The following is a 19,352-nucleotide window of genomic DNA, read 5'->3' as shown; positions in this document are numbered from 1 at the left end:
TTTTTTTTTCCAACATCGGAAATCTGAGCTCTGCATCCGACGACCGCAGCTGCCGCGCATCCTCTCTCCACAACTTTTGTGAATATGAACACAACAGCCGCAGAGTGCGCAGGCCCGATGTTCATGGTTCCAATTAGCTGCGAGTTTGTTTGTTTTTATAGCATGCTCGGGGCTTTTGTCCAAATGCAAACAAGTGAGAGCTAATCTGACAAATGGCTGATAGTGGAGAGGCCGGGTCCTGAATAATGGATCCCTCCTATTTGTGGCTCGCCGGTGCCGTTTCTCAATCTCGCCTTGATTAGCTTGACTTGGAGCTAACGAGTCAAAAGGTGGAAGCGGTATCCGGCGATGGCAGAGATGCAACAAAAAAGCGCCGCACACCACAAACCAAAGATGGGAAAACAAGCAAACAAAACAACACACACACACACACACACAAACTGAAATAGAGACCAGCTAATTTTTATAGACTCATAAATATCCACGAGAAATCTGGTCCCATTTATTCAAAGCTATTATTCCGTCGTCTCAACAGCGGGAGTTGGATACGGAGGTGAATTAGAACCTCTGCCATCTCGCGGAGAATGTTGAAATTGGTCCGCCTGTCACGATACGTTGTTTAGAGAGATGAACAAAGGATGTCATTTTCGGACCGGATGAGAGCGGGCGTTTGCGCCGTGTTAAAAGCGTGAGCAAAAGTTGAATCTGGCCGAGCTTCAATTTGAAGAAATCTCAGTGATTCGGGCTTAAGACCCAATAAAGGCCTCGGTGAGGATTTAAAGAAAGGGCCCGACGACGGCCGGCTTTGGATGAGATGAGCATCGGCGTAGATGATGAGACCGATTCGGAAGGGCTCATTTTTCCCGTCACGCTGGGCGTCCCCTTTTGTGCTCATCATCCCAGCAGGACATTTGCATGTGGGGCTCATTTCCATCAGATCCATTTCGCCTCGTCAAAAGGAGAGACACTTTGACGTCTCAAATCTTATTACAGGCACCGCTCGGCGGCCCCGCACACTGATTGGCCTTGCTTTGGAAACGGCGGCGGGGGGGGTGTGATGAGGGCCGCAAATCTCTGCTGATGGATACTCCGAGTCTGAAGTCTGCGGTTAACTGCAACACATTATCAACAGCTCGGGAGCGACGTGAATCACCGCGGCGTCGTAGTAGACTCGCCTTTTCGTCCATTTACAATATGAGCGGGGGGGGTAATGTGAGGCGAATAATGGCGGCCTCCAATTTGGCCCGTCGCCATCTAGCCGCGTAATGTCTTAAGAGCCGCCACATTCGTCTTGAGTGAACAAGATGCTTGAGCGAGCACGCTCCCGTGTCGGCGGTACCTCGGGCGCGGACAGTTTGGATCGGAACGCAGCGGGGGAGCGGTCAGCGCGGCAGGAAGAAAGCGCGCCTCGCGTGGAGTTGCTGTGACCGACACGGCATGCCGCCTCTTGCTTTGTGCTCAGATGCAAACAAAAGGCACAAGGTGCGTCCCGGCCCGTCGCATCGCCACAACGGCGCGCGCATCCTGAAAATGGGCTTCCGCTGCGCCTGAAATACATGTGCGCCCGGTAGTTTCCGTAACCACGGCGACGGGGTTCAATGCGAGGAGAAGCGCAGTCAAAAACTAGAACGAGGACTTCACCAACGGCAAAGACGGACGCCGTCCATGTTGGCGCTTTCACTTTATTTCGAGGGAGTAGTGACAAGATACAAGGATGTCGTTTTTGTGGGTTGTAAAATCCGAGAACAAGAGACATTTTCTTCCAAAATGAAGAGAGAGAAGCAATTCATTTCACATGAATGGAGTTTGATTGACACTCTGCTCCGAAGACACCCGCCACCCGTCGAGTGTCACTTCTCACAAGCATCCCGATGATTTCTCTGCATAAATTCACAAAGCTTAGCCGCCAACAATGGAAAAGCAACACGCGAGCAACACATGCGCGTGTGGCGTGTTTGCATCCGCCTACACAACGCGCCGGGGTGCCAACTGGGCTTCCGGCAGCTCTTGAGTTTGTTTTAAAAATAAGAAAACAAATCATAATAAAATGCGGCGGGGGGGGGGAGGCGAGTTTGCCGCAGTCTTCGAAGCGTCGTATCACAGAAATCAAACCGTAACCTCGTTACTGTACGATCGAGTAGAACCTGAAGCATCGATTATCGATAACGGGCACTCCAGAAGGTGAACATTTTCACTTTGTTGAAGCAAACTTTGAACTTTTCAGCGAGCGGTCGAAACGACCGCGAGCCGCCATGTTCAAGTTGACATTGTGTCGAAAAATATGCAAAAAAATGGCTTCAGCGCCGGCCTCTGCACTGACCTCCAGTAGGGGCCATGAATTATTTGTCAGCAGCCGCCCGTCTCTGGAGACGCCGTCATCGCACGCGAGCGCACTTGAGATGGTCAAGTGGAAATGGTGTCAAATTGAAGGAAAAGAAAACACAAAAACGGTGCAATTAGAGTGAAACACCGCAAATAATTGCCGAAAAAGGAGGTTGGAAAGGCCCATAATTGCCAAAGCTATGGCGGCGAAGCACTATTTGTGGACAGCAGAAGGGCCTCGACTCGCTTCGTTTCGAAGATGACACCAAATGGTGCTGTGGCGTGAACACAAAAAGGGTTGTTCTTTTTTTTAAAGCGAAAAGTAAAATCACAGAAGAGGAAAGAACTCATACAAGAGCTTGTTTTGAATAATGTCAGTGTCATTTTTTTTTCTACCAGCGGTCGTCCACTCGCACAATTGGACAATTTCTACATAAAGGCCATCTTCATGGTGCTATTTAGCGCCCCTGGTGGCCAAGTTGCACATACCAGGAGACTTTTCTCAATAAGGATAAGGTTTTTTTTTCTTTATTTCTTATTTTTTTGCAGCAAGTTACCAGGTGCGTATAATTTGTCCGGCAGCGTCTTGTTCATCGGAGGCTCTCGCTGCGCGGCGAGTTGAAGTGGACGTCCCGTCGAGTCGGGAGGAAGCAGAGAGGGCTCTGCGGCGACCACATGACCTCCCCGGCTCATTTATTATTCACGCGCGTAGTTAAAGTACTTTTGCGGATACATAAGAGAGGCGTGAGGGGGGGTCAAAGGTGCGAAGGGGCCGGCAGTGACGGGAAGTCACGTGCTGATCCACATGAATATTTCATGTCATTTCAGTCAGCAACTCTTAAAAATCGAGCGTGCCGGGAGTCATGCGAGAGAGCAAGGAGGTCAAAATTTAAGAAGGGTGTGCGATTGCTGCTACCCGTGAATGTTGATGTTGAGTGCAGGTGCCCATATAAGGACATGAGGATGCACAAAAGTAACTAAACTAAAAGTAACTAGACTAAAAGTAACTCGTGGATAGCAGCCGAGGAGACCGATGCTTCTTATTTGGGATTTGATGAGGTATACTTAGGGCGGTTAATCAATGTTATCAATCAATCGAGGACAATTTATTTTCAATTTTTGGGAGGCGACTCTCGGTTTGTCGCATCAATTAGCAGGGAGCGAAATGCAAACGTATTTAAGGTTATTTGTCACGGTCACGTGAAAAGATGATGCAGTTTGTAAAAACATTCTCTATAAACATTGCCCATATTGCCCAAGGTTTTGATCACAAGATATTCTTTTCCATGGATGACGGCTGGCTGGGATAGGGAGATGCGCAACTACGTGCCCATTAAGGGCCCCCCCTTAATGGGCGGGGGGGGGGACTGGAAACAAGACAAACGGCCTTTGTATCCAACACAAACACTTTGCCAAAGAAACGCAGAGCTAGGCGGCAATCTTCTTGCGGGGGGGGAGAGAAAAATATCAGTAAATGATTTCTTGGCGTGTCAACAAGAGCCCAGACGGCTCGTTGAATTGTGGGATTTTGGCAGGCGCTTCGCTTCGCTTCGAATCGGCGTGCGTAAACACGATAAACCTCAGAGAGCGACGGAAAAATCAGGGCCGATGAAGCCGTGCGGATTAGCGGCTGTCACAGTCCATTGTTGCTCAGAGCAATGAAGACATAAGCAAATAATCCCGGAAAATATTCTCGTGGAATTATCATCTTTGCTGCCGACTTGTACGCTCATGACGACATTCAGATGGAGGGCAGCTGGCTCTCAACCCGTATTTGGTTGCTCCAGCGAATCAACACACTCGCAGGCCACTTCATTCGGAGCTTGCGCACTCAATCGAGGTCCAATACCAGAGTTGTATAGGCATGTATGAATATTTATAGCTCGAGGCATTGGACTCTGTTGGTCTACGGCGTAAACGGAAGGTAGCCCAATCAAACACGCACCCTGACTGGCCAACCAGGAAGCGGGGCTAAATCAAACAAAATATATCTTATCGGCATGTCAACAAAGTTAACAATAGGAATTTCTTTTTCTTTATGACAACAACGGGCCCCCCTGCTATGCGTTGTGAAGTGAGCGGAGTTGACTGCGCACTGTACCCGTGACTCCATGTTATTGAGACAAATGCTACGTGGGCGAGCGCCGGATTTGCACCTAATTTAAATCCGCACGCTCATTAAGGCGAGGCAAGCGGCTTGTTTTTCATCAGTTACATCGAGCGACTAATGAGTACAGTGATGCATTACTCCGCGCAACGAGGCGGCCTCTGGATGTTTTAATGACACTTCACTAATCCCGCCGCTTACGAAAATATTGGGAGGAACCATACGCGCTCGAAAACACAAGATGGAGGTTGTTCCGAGGAATCCCGCAAACAAAGTGAAATGACAGTCTTTGGAGAGAACTGAAAAGCTTCACTTCTACGAATAAGTGAAGAAATAGACAGCACAGATGTACATGTGTACATGTACAGCACTTTGTATGCAGCGATAGCTGTTTGAAAGTGCTCGAGAAGTACTGTTGACTTGACTTGACAGATGATCTAAAAAGAAACGACACACAAACGACACGACGGGGCCGTGACAAGCGTTGACAGCAGACGTCGACTTGCGCAGTCGTAAACGAAGTGCGCTCGTTATGCTACGCGGCAATCCTCAACCGCTTGTGGCTGCGCTGCAAAACATTTTAGCCAGCAATGGTAGGCGATAAATAAATAAATGGCTAAAATGGATACATGACCTTGCGTTGGCAATTATAGAGGTTTTGATAAGGTCGAAAAGACTCTCCCTGTCGAATTATTCTCTCTGGGAAGCTTCAAGGGGACATTTTACCGAGAATGTAATTGCGAGATTGAACCTGAATGCATTGATGTCTTATCCAGCAGTCTGGTGTTGGTCTCAGTTGGGGTGATCATCCCGGCGTGGGCTGTGAAGGGAGCAAACAAGTCAGTGAGTGAGTGAGTGAGTGAGGGTCCATCAGTAACAATGTTTACATGGCCTCCATTAACCCGACAAGGATTGATCTCCTCCTCTGACGGCTTACATGACACCAAGGGGTTAAGTGTTCCTTCATTGAGCTAACATTCCTGCTGGGCTCATTTATTATTCATCAAGTGGCATCGGCAGGTGGGAATATCGCTGCCTGGCGCTCCAAAGGCCTGCTAGCAGCTAACATCAACAACTTGCTCAAGCTAGCTTCACCGCTCAAGTTCATTTATGGCGAGCGCAGTCATCACTTTAAAATAGATACTGTACTATTAGACAACTACATTTTTGTCTCAAGGGGGGGGGGGGGGGAAACGTATTAAAATTCATACGTAGCGCACAAATTTGAACATTTGTAAGAATTTAAGCCATCTATGCTGTACTGAAGCCTCTCCTGTTCAAATGAAGCCAAAAACATCTGGACTAACGAGCTTGAGCGAAACACTTCATTCCTCGCGCACGTCGCTCAAGTATGACAGCGCCTTCCCTCTACTTTCATCGCCAGCACGAACCACATGAAAGCTCCTTCAAACGGAATTCACTTTGCAAGCAGGCAGCATGTTGTAACGAGCCTTTGCCGGTGCGCAAACTCGACGTGATTGGTTGGAAAGACAAGCCACGCTGGCATTCATCGTCTTTATTCCAGAGGGTTCTGCAGGAGCCAACATGAGGGATGCTTGTGATTAGTACATGAATGTAAAGGAATTACGTTCAGAATTTTTGTGTGTGTGGGAGGGGGTGGGTGAAGATTGGGTATTTCTTTTCCCCTCTAGAAACACCTTTCTTCAGGCACACATTATCAGGTTGCCATCTAACTAGTCAAAATTAAGCTTCTTAATACTTCAAACTCAGGCTGGGTGATGTGGTGCTTAAAATAAATTCTGATTCTCGGTTTTAGTCGTTCTTTATTCTCTTTGCTGACAGAAAAATCAAATCATGACATTATTCAAAATAAGTGTTGTTTTGGGGTTTGTTTGTTTTTTTTTCCCCCAAGAATGGAGGTGGGAGGAAGGCTGGCGTACCTGGAGACAACCCACGCCAAGCAAGCGGGCCACACAGGGAGCTGAGATTCAAACGCAAAATCTCAGAACTGTTGGGTAGACATGTTAACCACGAGACCCCCCCATACTGCTGTGATATTTAATAATCAGTGATGTAAATAGTATGAATTCAGACAGCATTAAAGGGTGTGTTGAAAGTCTGGACACAACTGATGGCAATGTGGAGTTACGGCATCAAGCCTACTTGAATGCAGCCGTGTATTGACCTTTGGACAGATAGCTATCGGATGTGAAATGTGACATTTGAATACAATGTAATTTCGTAAAAACATTTACAAAATATACGTACTTTATGGACACCATGGATGTCAGTTTTCAGGCTGGACCCACTGGCTGGTCAATGAAACCTGATTGAAAAAAAAAATTCCTAATATAAGTTACTTTCATCAAAACAAACAAAAAAAAAAAACATCTCTCTTGGCTTAAAAAAAAGACATTTTACACAGGGGACAAAGTTGCCATTTTATCCACGTAGCACAGCAATTAACTAGCATACATAGCAATTTGTAACGCTTCACATCGAACTCGTGAGCTAACTACTATATAAACACCAACGTTTTGTTCAATGAGGTTCACTCAAATTTACCTTCATTTGACTCGACTGCTTTGGAACCAGATAATCGCAAAGAAATATAAAAACAACAATGGCGGTCGTAACGGTAAACTTAAGAAAGGGGTGGAGCACAGCTGACACTAATGAGAGCGCTCGCGCAGGTGCATTGTGGGATATGTAGTACAAGCACTTCGAGGGAGAGCATTTGCCGTAGTGGTACATTATTATTTTAGAAACTGGAACCAAAACAACCACATAAAATAAAACAAATTGCGATATTCATTAAAAATAATACAAATATATATATATGACACATTATATTTGAATTAATATAACAATGAATTATGTTGTTTTCCAATTTGTACTCGCTTGACTTCAGATTCTCCTGTGACAGATGGAGATCTAAAAAAAAAATTATAATACAAATGATAGAGGAACCAAATGACTTCTGAGAAACTTTGTTAAATCCGTTTCTGATTTGACTCATTTATAGTAACATGTGACACAATTAAAGAAAGTACCCATGATGGCTTGTAATCTTTGACAATTTAATGACCGTTTAAGCCTCTTTTAATATTGCTGTGAAATGTCGACAATACAGATGATATGGGAACACGTCTTTAATTTTTAGGGCGTCATTATAAACATGGGGTAGGATGGCACGAGTTTATGTATTTCTTTCGACCCTCTTTGAATATGTAAAAGCGTTAAACATCTATTGATGATTTTTCTTTTGTTCTTCCTATTTTTATTGTCTTGAAATGCATAAATATGTCCAATCAATCAATCGATCAAAAAACACACCTGTCCAGGCATTGAGATTAAATATGTGAAAAAGCGAGTGTGGGTTTTAGTCAGCAGATGGACATTTTTAATTCAACACCTAGGGAACGTTTTGCATAAAAACGCCTTCTGCTTCGGGAGTCATTTTTCTTTTTGTAGCCCAGCCAAATTAAAGGCTGAACGATGCCCAGTGGAGTTCCCAAAGGCCTTTGAATGTGGACATCTTCTGAAGCTCTCCTTCAGAGAGCCTGTTTTTTTTTTTTTTTTTTTAAACAGGATCCCTACTGCAATGCCCTTGCATGTGGGAAAGGAGAGCCACCGTTTCCGATGACCTTTTCAACAATTTAGTCAACATTGGGAGATCAATAATACACAAAAATGCAAAGAGCACACCCATCTAAAAGCTGCTCTCAGCTACCTCTCACACTCAGACATCTCAAACGCGCCACAACAGGGCCCCCACCTCTTAAAGGCATGTACATAGTACACAGTACATTCTGTGCAGTTTTTTGCCTGCAATTGATTTGATCAAATGAGTTTTGGAAGTTTGTTTGAACGAGTTCAAATGTCTCACAGAGTGATGGTGGATCGGGTCGCCATGAGAAACGAGGGCTCATCATTTTCCCTCCCCGACTGTGAGAACAACCTTGTTAGCGGCTACTGAACTGAATGCTAATCAATAAGCAGACGAGCCTGAGTGAACACCACAATGACAGGTGTTCGTGTACAAACAATCATCGGAAATCATTGACTTGCAAGCATTCACTTCATTGCAGGCATTTAAGAGACAGCAGTGCTCTCGCGCAGCTGGACGTGAAGCTTGTGATGAGATGTTGGGGTCATGTTTATTTGCCTGTAGTGATATCGCACGTATAAATAATTGCAATACATCTATTTGACGGTTGTCCAACGACCCCGGCGATAACGAAAGCAGCATTTTGGCAAGTTCAGCCTCGAAAAATCATCTCACGAGCCCACAGTGTCCGAAATCACGTCACCATAGGTTAGCTTCAGGAGCTCTAATAGTAAACAGACAACAAGTTAATATCCGCCATTTTATGTCCACAACAATACAATAAGATTATGTGTCACATTCGTCACTAAAGTAGAAACAGGATCTCATTAATTTATCTCCCTCAAAAAGTAAGCAAAGTTACAGCAGAGTGTGGCTATTTAAAAAAAAATGGCCTCACAGTTGGTGTTTCCTGAATATTACTTTAAAGGCGAAGAGTAATAAAAGCTATAAGAGATATCAGGAAGGATGCCCGCAGGAAGCTTTATCAATGCCTCCCAAGTGAGCCATAAGTAACTTCACCCAATCTCCACTCCAAGCGCAAGAACCCCCCCCGCCCCCCAAAAGATGACACTTCTGTTAAAGGGCAACAGATTAGAAGATTTGAGATTGCCGAGTGACGCGCCAATGATCTAGATCAGGCGTGTCCAAAGTCCGGCCCGCGGGCCAAATCCGGCCCGCGGTCGAATTTCATCCGGCCCTCGGCCCCTGTCATAAAATCAGTGCCGTCTGGCCCGCAGTTTGGGCGCAATGGAACACGTGTTGCATTGACTGAGGTCTCGTAGACTGATGAGTGATGTTTCATAGAGTACTGCTTCCCTCTAGTGGCTAAATGAGTAATAGCATTCACTAAATGAGTAATAGCATTTAGACACTAGAGGGCATCACTCACGAGTTAACAAGACATCACTCCGTGTTTATATTGACTGATATGTCATATTTCAAATGATCCTTGCAGTTATGGATATGTGTATTGCTTGTTCATTTACCTGTTGTTCGAGTCAAAGGTTTTGTGACTATTGAAAAGTCATGGTGATACATTTTATGTTTCAAATCAATCAATTTGCACTCAGGAGACTTCTGTTTAAGAAAAAGTCAAGCGAATAAGCAGTTGCAAGTGATATACCTGTTTCAAATGAACCAAAAGAAATTCTTAAGATTGTTGACATTAAAATAAAAATGGAAATGTGAAACAGACTGGCTTACTAAAATTTGTTGAACAATATTGTTGTTCTTTGGCCCCCCGACATTTTACCACATAAAATCTGGCCCCCCTGGCAAAAAGTTTGGACACCCCTGATCTAGATGGTTTCACGTTGAGAATGTCAACAGCCTCAAGTCAAAATTCAATTTTACTCTGCACAAAAAATTCTCCCGATATGGTGCTGACATTGTTAATTATCCAATTTAGGTAACATTTTAATTTTTAATGTGCAGTACGTTTTAATTCAATCTTTTTTTTTTCCTTTCTGGATTTAAACCGAGCGTAAAATGTTTGAACATCGGTTTAGAAAGATACGGTTACCTTCTTAAGTTCCCGAGCGATACGGAAGCACGCATGGACAATTCGGATCGGTAGCTGCGACTCAATACTTTGCCGCTGCCTCCATGACATGAAAGCAAATTTATACAGCTGAATACTAAAAGCCCTGGCGTGGTTTCTGCATGCTGCGGCGGGTGTTAAAAAATGCAAACCCCATCAAAGGGACTCTTGCCTCTTTTCTTGAGCCTCCATGCAAAATCTGATGAAAAGCTCCAGCTATTTTTAGAAGCATGTTCCTCAACATGCTTCTCTCGGAGCGCAACTTTTGGGCACTCCCGTGTTAACTTGCGAGGCTTATCGTGAGACATTGACTGCGTGACAATGCTCTCCTTCGCTTCCTCTGGTCCGTGTTTATTATGGTGCACACGATGCCCCCCTTTAACTCAGCTGACTGATTAACAGCTTAAAAAGACCAGTTCACCGAGTAAGAGACTTTTCTCGGGGTCCCATCCTTTCAGTCTTTCAATAATTATATATTTTATAATTATTTTTTATTGCAGAAAATGAAAACGCACACTCCCTCGCTCACACAGAATTAATTCCCTTCCCTCATCGTGCCAAGTTTCCTGGCAAAGTGAAAGCGCATTTGGAAGAGAATAAAAGCGGATCCATTTTTTTTTTTTTGGCGGGGGGGGGGGCAGTTTGAGTGAACGCGACAAAGAAACAACAGAAAAAGTTATCCGTCTGCTTGACGGCGCAATCACGGGCAACCAGACAAAAGAGCTTCCTCTCGCGCTGATCGATAAGCGGCTCATTGGAGCGACTCCTCGCCCTCGGGCAAAGTGCTGAGGCGAGGCCCAGCGGGCTGCTGACGCTCCAGCTTCTCGCATCGATCCCTTTGGGAGGAATCGGGAGCGGTCGGCATGTTGATTCCCTGCAGCGGGGCGGAAGTGAACCCCGGCCAAAGAGGACGCGCGACCTTCATCAGAGGTCGGCTGAGATGCGGAGGCCTAGCGATGCAGTACGCTGAAGTGGCAAAATCTCGCTTGTGAGAAAGGCTTCAAAAATCAAGGAGAAGCTACGCTTAACCGAGGTCTGTTGGCGGAAATAATGGAGAGAGAGTCGTAGAGGGCGATTTCGTGGTCAATGGTGTGTTCGGTGTCCTGGGAAATCTCAGCGCTCAATTATTTATGAGGCGTGCACATTCACTTACATCACTGACATGTCATCACTGATGAATAATTCCAATGAAGACATGAGCCATGAAGAATGGAGGCCGGGTAGAGGCCAAAACATGCACAGTATGCACAGAATGCGCTACGTACGGATATAAATACATAGACAATGTTCACGTGCTATCGACGTACGCTGCCTCATATAGCATAATCTCAATTCATGATGAGAGAGGTCTCCATGTGGGACAATGCACGATGCAGTGCCATAAAGAGTCGATATAAAAGTGGCTTCGGTATTTAGTTTGCCTTGATCGATTACAAACCGTATCTTGAAGGCGAAACAAAAGGAACAATTGATTTGTTGCCTCCCGCTCGGTTTGTTATCAATGGAAAATGAATGACTACAAAGGTTCGATATTAATGTTTGTGTAGCCACCCTAGGTGCAGCTACTATCCTATCATAAAAAAATGACTGAGATCTCAGATTTAACAAAACAAAGGGGAAATCCTTTCAACTATCCTACCACCCTCCAGGGGACGGGTGGCTTTGAAGTCCAAGATGCCCTTCACCAGCGTCCCACGTAGCATCCGATCTCCAGACTAGTAGTCCAACCTTTTGATGGTCTATGAGTCCAAAAAAAAACAGCCTGCACAAAATGTGCAAGGCATTCACTAAACGTGGCAATAATCGGCTATGGAAAATAACGATTTTCAAAAATTGGCTCGAACGAAGGCCACAGCGCTATTCGCCGTGAGCACGTTAGCTTAGCTCAATGCTAATACATACCCTATGGAGCACACGTGTCGGCACAATGATCTATCCCTTTTTCTTTCTTTTATAACGGCACAGTTATATCTTATATCAACAGAACATCAATCTCCATTTTCACCAACTTCATTCCTGACTGTTTTTTTTATGTTATAATTGAATGCTAGAAATGCTAATCGGACATATTCAACAGAAAAACACTCACCAGGAACGTTATCTCTTCTAAACCGTTCTTTTCACTTGGAAAGAAAAAAAATTGCCACAGGATTTAACCTTACTATATTGTACAGGTAGAGGATCAAGGACAAGTTTTCTTTTATCGTTCTTCGTTTCGACCCGCCTAGGAAAGTGCAAGAACGTTCTGTCTCTCTCGCTAACGGGTCATTTGCCTGAAGGTAAACATGAAGGTCACTGGCTAATCTTTGCTGCCCTCTCTTGGACGAATTTATATTCTTCTGATACAAACGTTTTCCTCATATTTTACTCTTATATAGATTACATGATATGATCAGACAAAGGAGGTTTTGCAGAGTGCTGTGCTACATGGAGAAAATTTGATATCCCAGGATGTCATTTTGCTATCTTGGCATAGCAGCTGCTCTCATGTGAGCATGAACAGTATGCAACAGAGAATAAATACCTCAAGACGGGGCTGGGGGACAAATTTGGATGGCGACCAGTCCAGGGTGTGCTCCACTTTTAATCCCTAAATGAGAAGCCATACATTAAAACGAACCAGGAAGCTTCTCCGCATACAATGAAACGAGGACAAATATGTTTCAACAAGACAAATTTTACCTGTGATTGGCTGGCGGCCTGTGTGGGCGTATTCCATCTCTTGCCCAAATCGTCCGTGTCTCTCATGAGGAGAAGCACTCCAGAAAATGGATGACAAATACCACACTTGACAAGAGTGAGTTTGAAAAATACTGTATATCTATCTGTATGTTTTATACACAAGATCACGTGACCACGAGCTAACAACTTCCCTAAAAATCAAACAAATCTTCCATTTCAGCCCTTTTAATGGCGACAGCGGGTACGCCAAAACAGACAAGAACAATAAGAATTATTATAATAAATATGAATTATCAACATGAGATGCGACCAGAGCGGCCGTGGCTGCGGACCACACACACCGATGCATGCTAGGAAGCTCCTCTTCTGGCACTAGCGGGTGGAGAGGCTCCCCACTTCTCGCACTCGTCTGAGAAAACGTATGAGAAACGTATACTAACATGCTAACTAGCATCTAATCCCGTCCGAACGCTTTACAGTCTGAAAGTCCAAAAACATTTCCATGCTTTGTCCTCTGTGCAGGCGCGTCTTCTGGGGCGACGGCATTTCAGGGTCCCCATGTAAAAATGGCATGGGGACCTCCATTTTTGGGGACGAAAAAGATTGCAGGACCCCCCCCCCCCATCCGCCCCCCAATCATCCCATTTCCCTGGTCAGTACTTATTGATCCCGAAGAGGCGGACGCCGTGCAGCTGTGGCAGCTTGGGAATGAGTACGGTGAGCAGCGATACCGTGTTGACCACGAAGTGCACGGGGTCGTATTTGGTGTAAAAGCTGGTGAGGATGTACCTGCGCAACACATAGCCAAGACCAATCAATGATCGAGTGACCGTGGTGTTGCCCTCCAAAAATAGCACTCTTAAAACAGAAGATATAGTAATTATGTAATGGAAGAAAATGAAAGGGGAGGTCAAGCCCCAAATTGTCTTGTTCCACTTGCCGAAACACGGCATTTTGGGGAAAGTGCAGCAAAAGCCACTGGTTTTCAACGTGGCCACATGGGGGCAGTACAAGACGGACAGCGATAACATAATTAAAGAAAATGTAAAGATTGAATCGCGTTTCTTTTTTTCTTACAGGACGATAGGCGTGATGGTGAGGAACTTGCGTGAGGCGGTGAACTGCACGCCGTAGTCCATCTGCTCCCAGTGCGTCAGGAGGCGAGCCTTGCCCTGGTCAGGAGTCTCAAAAGGCGTCCCTTTGACGGTGTGCAGGAGCAGGTACATGCACTGCATTTTTTTTCCACAAAAATCCACATTTCAAGACATTTCAAATGAAGCACCTTGTGTATGAAATGTGCTGTACAAATAAAGGTGCCTTGCCAAAAGCGCTCGGGGGGGAGGAAAAAGAAAGGTGCCGAGTTCGCAACAACTGCTTATGTAAACTTGGACATTACGAGTGAAAGCCATGCTGTTGGTGCAAGCAGTGTCGGTCAGTGCGGGTGCTCAGTTATGAAGAAAGCCAACGGATGAATGACAATGTGCGCCTACCAGGTTGTGGATGAGGTTGGTGAGGGTCCACACCACGGGCACGCTGGCAAAGGGGATGCTGAGGAGGATGACGTGCAGCAGGCCGATGCCCAGGATGTACGACAGCCACATGCCGCGGCTGTTCATCACGCGCGTGTTGGGGTTCACCTCGCTGTGTGCCGTACCCACGTTCATGGCGGTGTCACCAGCTGCCAGCTAAAAGAGTGAAATGGCAATTTTCAGTCATCCATTTATGAAGTAGCTTGTCCTCATTTGGGTCATGGCTGAGCTGGAGCCAGCTGATTTGGTACTCCCTGAGGTCTCACACGGAAACGGTACTGAAACTAATCTTCAATGAAGCTAAATGTTTTTAAATTGCTGGAGTATTTGAGGAGAAAACACAAAGAAGCAAGGGTAAATAGGAAAAAAAAAACAATTCCAAATCACAATTGCAAGGTAGACAGGCTCACCAGTTATCCGCAGCCCTGTCTAGATTGTAGGACTACAAATGCTAAAAATACATAAGAGAAATAGTGTGTGCGTGGATTATTTATATACCTTCCTTTGTAGGTCTGACTTTTATGACTACTGCGGTGGGCGTGTTCCCAAAACCAAAGTAGTAATTAGTCACACGAGCCAATCACGCATTTATTTAGCATCTAAATCAAGCATTAAGGTGGCTGAGGTAAAGATACGCAAGTTAAACAGGCGACCCATGACCCGGATAGAAAAACAGAAGTAAACAACAGAGCGTCTTCACTTGTCACCTGCTAGCTAAAAATGGCTACACGGCTTATCACAAACCAGACAAAAATGGCTCCGAAAGCGACCTGAGTAGGTTCTAGGGGCCCGTTATCCCACGTCGGTCTCAGCGAGGCTCTCGCTTACGGAACAACCGCTCGCATCTTGGCGGCGGCCATAGCGAAGGCTTTAAAAAGGCAAACGAATCAACCGAGAATACACACACGAGCACTTCTTTTCGGTCGTCTTTTCCCAGCAGCTGACAACACGGCGCCGTTTAGCGGCTTGACGTCATCTCTCCTCGCCCCCGCGTGCAAAAAAAAAAAGTTCAGCCTCGAAGGTTCCGCCTATCCATTCGGTCTCGTCTATAATTGGTTAGCTTGGGTCACGTGGTCAACACACGAACCAATGCGCAGAAATCTGCAAAGGCCCCTCATAGCGAGTTGATCTAAGGCGGTGTGAACGCCACATTGGATGTGGCTGATTTGCCCATCAATTAATTCAGGTGAAGGAACAGAACTTCACAATACAAAGTGCACAATTCCACTTACATTTCTGTTCGTTTTATTTATTTTATTTAACATATTCATATATTTATGTCTTATGTAATTTTATGTACATTTTATCTGTGTGTGTTCAATGCACTACGTTTGCACTGTGGTTGAGAGAGGAATGTAATTTCATCTGTGCTGTATGTTACACATTGAGCATATTTGACAATAAAAGCTGACTTGACTTACAAAAAAACTAATGCATATGGGATAAATATGGGCATTACTACAATCTAAGGGTCCCGGTCTGGGCTCTTCCTTTCCTCTGTGGGGTTTTCGGGTACTCCCGGTACCCTGTGATTGGCTGCTGTCCTGTTCCATTAGTCTATCCATATATGCCTTGACGTTGACTGTCAACCAGTCCATTTTTTATATACATTATATTGTATTAAGTTTCAAAACAAACGTGTTCATGGCAGGCTCACGCTTGATCTGAGCACACAAAGGGAGGCCATTTGGCAAACACCCCCCCCCCCAAAAAAAGATGAGTGACGGATGATAGTCTGCTTCCAACATCAAACATCAACAGTGTCATATTCCAGACAAGTTCCGCCCCTCGTACTAATTCAAGAGCCCGAGGCCAAAGGTCCACTGTGTTCTGCTGGCATGCGATGTCATGAGACACCTGCACAGGCAAACAGGTCGGAGCCTCGGGCACTGCGGTGGCGTTGGACGTCGTGCATCTGAGCTCTGTTTGTGCGTGTGTGGCGGTGAAACATTCAACACCTCAAGTTAGGACAATGTTTTTTATTGTGGTTGTGTTTTTTTTTACATTACAATGATTCACCAAAGCCTCCTCAGGCAACACACACACACACAGGGACGGATGGATAGATAGAGAGATGTTTTCTCACAATTTCAAACTCTGAAATGTTCTTCAGAATACCTTTTAAATTATATATTATATATATATATAGTTTTTATTGGTTGAATGTTGTTCTGACTATTTAACCAGCAGATGTCAGCCTAAGCACACTTTCACCAATGCACTTCTAACAGTGCAATTGACACAAACACACAAATGCTGTTGGGGGTTTTGGAGCGATGAAGTACTCGGTATGCGTTTCGTGTGACTATTTTTTTTTTCGTGTTTCAATCCCTCAGCACGTTTACGAAATTTAACTTGAACATATTCGAACGGATGAGTACTGCGAACTAAATTAAAAACTCATTCTAACAATAAAGTGGCCGCTGTAAATTCAAAACAACAACAATATTTGCTTCAGAAAATCCATAAAAATATCTTTTTCAGAAAAAAAACGTTTCATTTACTTCATTTAAGAAAATGAAAAACCAATGAAATGAAATTAACCAAAATATGTTCCCATCTGCCCTCCCCCAAAAGTTATGATATATCAAATGTTACTGACCTGAAAAAGGCCAACAGTGTGCGGCTCCTCCTCTCATCAGGATCTGGGGGGTGGTCGAGGGGGTGGACTTGTGACCCGGGCCGGGTTGTGATGTGACAACGGCCTGGGCTGGAAAAGGCTGATGATGCAGAGAGTCCATTATTGGGTCTGGAGGAAGCAGAGGATTAGAACAGAAAAGAATTTCAATAAAAGAAGTGTCTGTTTCAGGGGCTTGGGGGAGGCTGCAGGATTGTGCAGGGGGGTGGGGGGCATCAGGGGGTTCCCCCTTATTGTCCCAGCAGTGATTGAGAGCAAGAGGAGGGGACTGAGTGGTGAGCTGCCAGCATTGTGGTCCCTGCTCCTGTGTAGGTGATACTTATTGGTGGTGCTGGGGGTGGGGGGTGGGGGGGGGGCTGTTGACTGTTCATCTTGTGTGAACAAAGTCTGTGGCATGTAGCCCCCTTCTGTCCCTCTGTCCTGGGTACTCCTCGTTTACGAGTGCCCTCTAGCTCCGCCCCTGCCCACCCACCACCCCCCCCCCCCCCCCATCAATGATAACAACCCACACCGCCGCACTTTGTGGGGCTTAAGTGGCCTTTAATTAGGACGCCTCAGTGTCCGGCTCAAGAGTGGCCCACCATCCCTTTGGGACACACACACACACACACACACACACACACACACACACACACACCCGCTGGAGTGTTTGCTGCGCTCATGAAAAGGGTTTCTTTTGGACTAAGAGTTCTTGTCCCCTCTTTGTCCCCCCTCTTAAAAGGGAATCCGGACAAAAGGCATAGATATGATCCCCCACCCAAACACTTCCAGGACATGTCACAGAGGAACAAAACAAAAGCCCAATAACCGCCCCCCCCTCCCCCAAAGAAAAAGGACATTATTCAGATTAACTGAGTGACCGTGTTGCTGGACACTTCATTAGGTACTCCATTGAGGGATGTTTCTTTTTCCATTGCCATTAAACACATAGTATTAACACCTTCCATTTAACACCCCCACCCCCACCCCAGTAAGCCATATTAGACGCTCTTTGCAGAGGATAAATACAGGCCCAGCTGTATTATTTTATTGCCACCAGTGACAAATTCTTTGTGTGTTTTAACATTCTCGGCCAATAAAGACGTTTCCAATCCCGATTCATAGTTTGCCGACAAAATGAATAATTTCTCGGCGTCTATTGTGCGAGGAGCTGAAAGGAAGCAAAGGGGTCTCCAAAAAAAGCGCAATAATAAAGCAGAAAGATGGCAACGGGGGGGGGGGGGGGGGCGTATGTTCACAAAGTTTGTGGCTACAGCTCAGTATGTGTTGATAGCCTCCTAATCCGGGTTTTATTGGCTGCCTGTGTCCAGCCATGCTGTTGGAGGGAGTGGTGGGGTGAAGGGAAGGAGCTGGGGGGGGGGGGGGGTCAACACATGTCCTCCTTTGTGCTAATACGCTGATTAGGCCTGAGAAAGGGTCGGACCTTCTTACGGCCTTTCTCAGGTCACCGTAGAAACCAGCCCAGGAGGGGACCTCATTGACACCCCCCCCACCCCCCCTCGTGGCAGATCCCTCAGATGCACACTGAGGTGTGGGCTTGCAGTGTGTGTGCGAGTGAAAGTCATCGTTTGGCTGCGACGTGGTTGACCTTAACCGCCGGGGCCGCTTCCAGCCACGTTGGCCCGAAGCGGGGAAACACGCTTCCAGTGTTGTCGGGCGTCCGACCGCAGGCCGCGTCGCCCGGGCCGCGCGCTCGTCAATCAAACGCCTGTGTCACATTCCCTCTCGCGACGAGCTCGTCGTCCAAAAAATATCCCAACGCTGAGCTCGGCACATTGCTGACGCTGTTGTAAATAACGCGGCGACGCCGGTGATGGAAAACAGACCGGCGGGGCTGCTGGCGTGACGCATGGACGTGCAGGATGGGACCCTGCCACCACCTCCACAAAACCCGCTCGGCCTCCAGTGGCAGTTCCGGTGGTTCTTCTTCCTCTTTGTTGCCACATAAAAGACAACTGTGAGTGTGTGAGAAGAGGCTCAGAGGGGGGCTGGGGAGGGGGGGGGGGGGGGGTCCTTACTGCTGACCTCCACGCTCTGCTCACTGGCTAGGCACCCAGATCGCTCACACACGCACCACTTACGGAATCCCCCCCCCCCCAAAAAGCAGCACTGGAACCAGAGAACCACTCTGTAAAAATGACAGGACCCGAAGCAGAACTTCAAGCATCGACTCCCATCAACACAGAATCCGAATCTCCTGGAGAACAGAACTAGAAGGCATTAAACAGAGTGAGGGCATGACACCAAAAACAACCAGAACCAGAACACCCCCGACAGAGAACCAAAACCTCCCACTAACCAGAAGCAGTCTTCAAAACCAGAAGCAGTCTTCAAGGGGGCTACCCATCTCGTCAACGAGGATGACGTGCTTCGTGGCATAAAGGTCAAGGGTCGGTCGGGATGGCGGTTGGCGTCTTCCCGCCGGGAGGTGCCAACTCGTGCAGGTCTCGGTTTTTCGGCGT

At 46.2% G+C, this 19,352-nt stretch overlaps 1 protein-coding gene and 1 long non-coding RNA gene across 4 annotated transcripts in view; both read right to left on the bottom strand.

Moving 5' to 3' along the window:
* Nucleotides 1-7,313, bottom strand: part of LOC127603369 (uncharacterized) — a 28,561-nt gene extending 21,248 nt beyond the window's left edge. The window contains exons 1-2 of the long non-coding RNA XR_007963047.1: nt 6,659-7,313; nt 5,181-5,249 (exon numbers count right to left, since the gene is read on the bottom strand). This is a non-coding gene — a long non-coding RNA (uncharacterized LOC127603369). The remainder of the gene's footprint in view (nt 1-5,180; nt 5,250-6,658) is intronic.
* A 5,526-nt stretch (nt 7,314-12,839) lies between these two features.
* ormdl3 (ORMDL sphingolipid biosynthesis regulator 3) lies at nt 12,840-15,281 on the bottom strand. 3 transcript variants are annotated; one of them, XM_052069554.1, is made up of 4 exons: nt 15,158-15,281; nt 14,214-14,408; nt 13,801-13,952; nt 12,840-13,512 (listed from the first exon to the last, which is right to left on the bottom strand). In XM_052069554.1, exons 2-4 carry the CDS (start codon nt 14,385-14,387, stop codon nt 13,377-13,379), a joined length of 462 nt encoding a protein of 153 aa, XP_051925514.1. In that variant the 5' UTR covers nt 14,388-14,408; nt 15,158-15,281; the 3' UTR covers nt 12,840-13,376. The 3 variants fall into 3 exon arrangements, with proteins under 3 accessions (XP_051925514.1, XP_051925513.1, XP_051925512.1); XM_052069553.1 differs by having other exon boundaries at nt 14,997-15,255; XM_052069552.1 differs by having other exon boundaries at nt 15,023-15,254.
* Nucleotides 15,282-19,352: the final 4,071 nt, after the last annotated feature.

This window comes from Hippocampus zosterae, chromosome 7 (assembly GCF_025434085.1).
Source record: "Hippocampus zosterae strain Florida chromosome 7, ASM2543408v3, whole genome shotgun sequence".
Classification (NCBI taxonomy): domain Eukaryota; kingdom Metazoa; phylum Chordata; class Actinopteri; order Syngnathiformes; family Syngnathidae; genus Hippocampus; species Hippocampus zosterae.
The sequence above is the reverse complement of the archived record's forward strand: the minus strand, read 5'-3'. Positions and strand labels throughout refer to the sequence as shown.

What these genes read in the sequence shown, in the direction of transcription:
- ormdl3 (XM_052069554.1), bottom strand. Translation starts at nt 14,387, where the DNA reads ATGAACGTGGGTACGGCACACAGCGAGGTGAACCCCAACACGCGCGTG. An exon ending in CCAACCTCATCCACAACCTG is followed by an intron (nt 13,953 to 14,213) that starts GTAGGCGCACAT and finishes AAAAAAATGCAG; the next exon opens with TGCATGTACCTGCTCCTGCA. An exon ending in ACCATCACGCCTATCGTCCT is followed by an intron (nt 13,513 to 13,800) that starts GTAAGAAAAAAA and finishes TGTGTTGCGCAG; the next exon opens with GTACATCCTCACCAGCTTTT.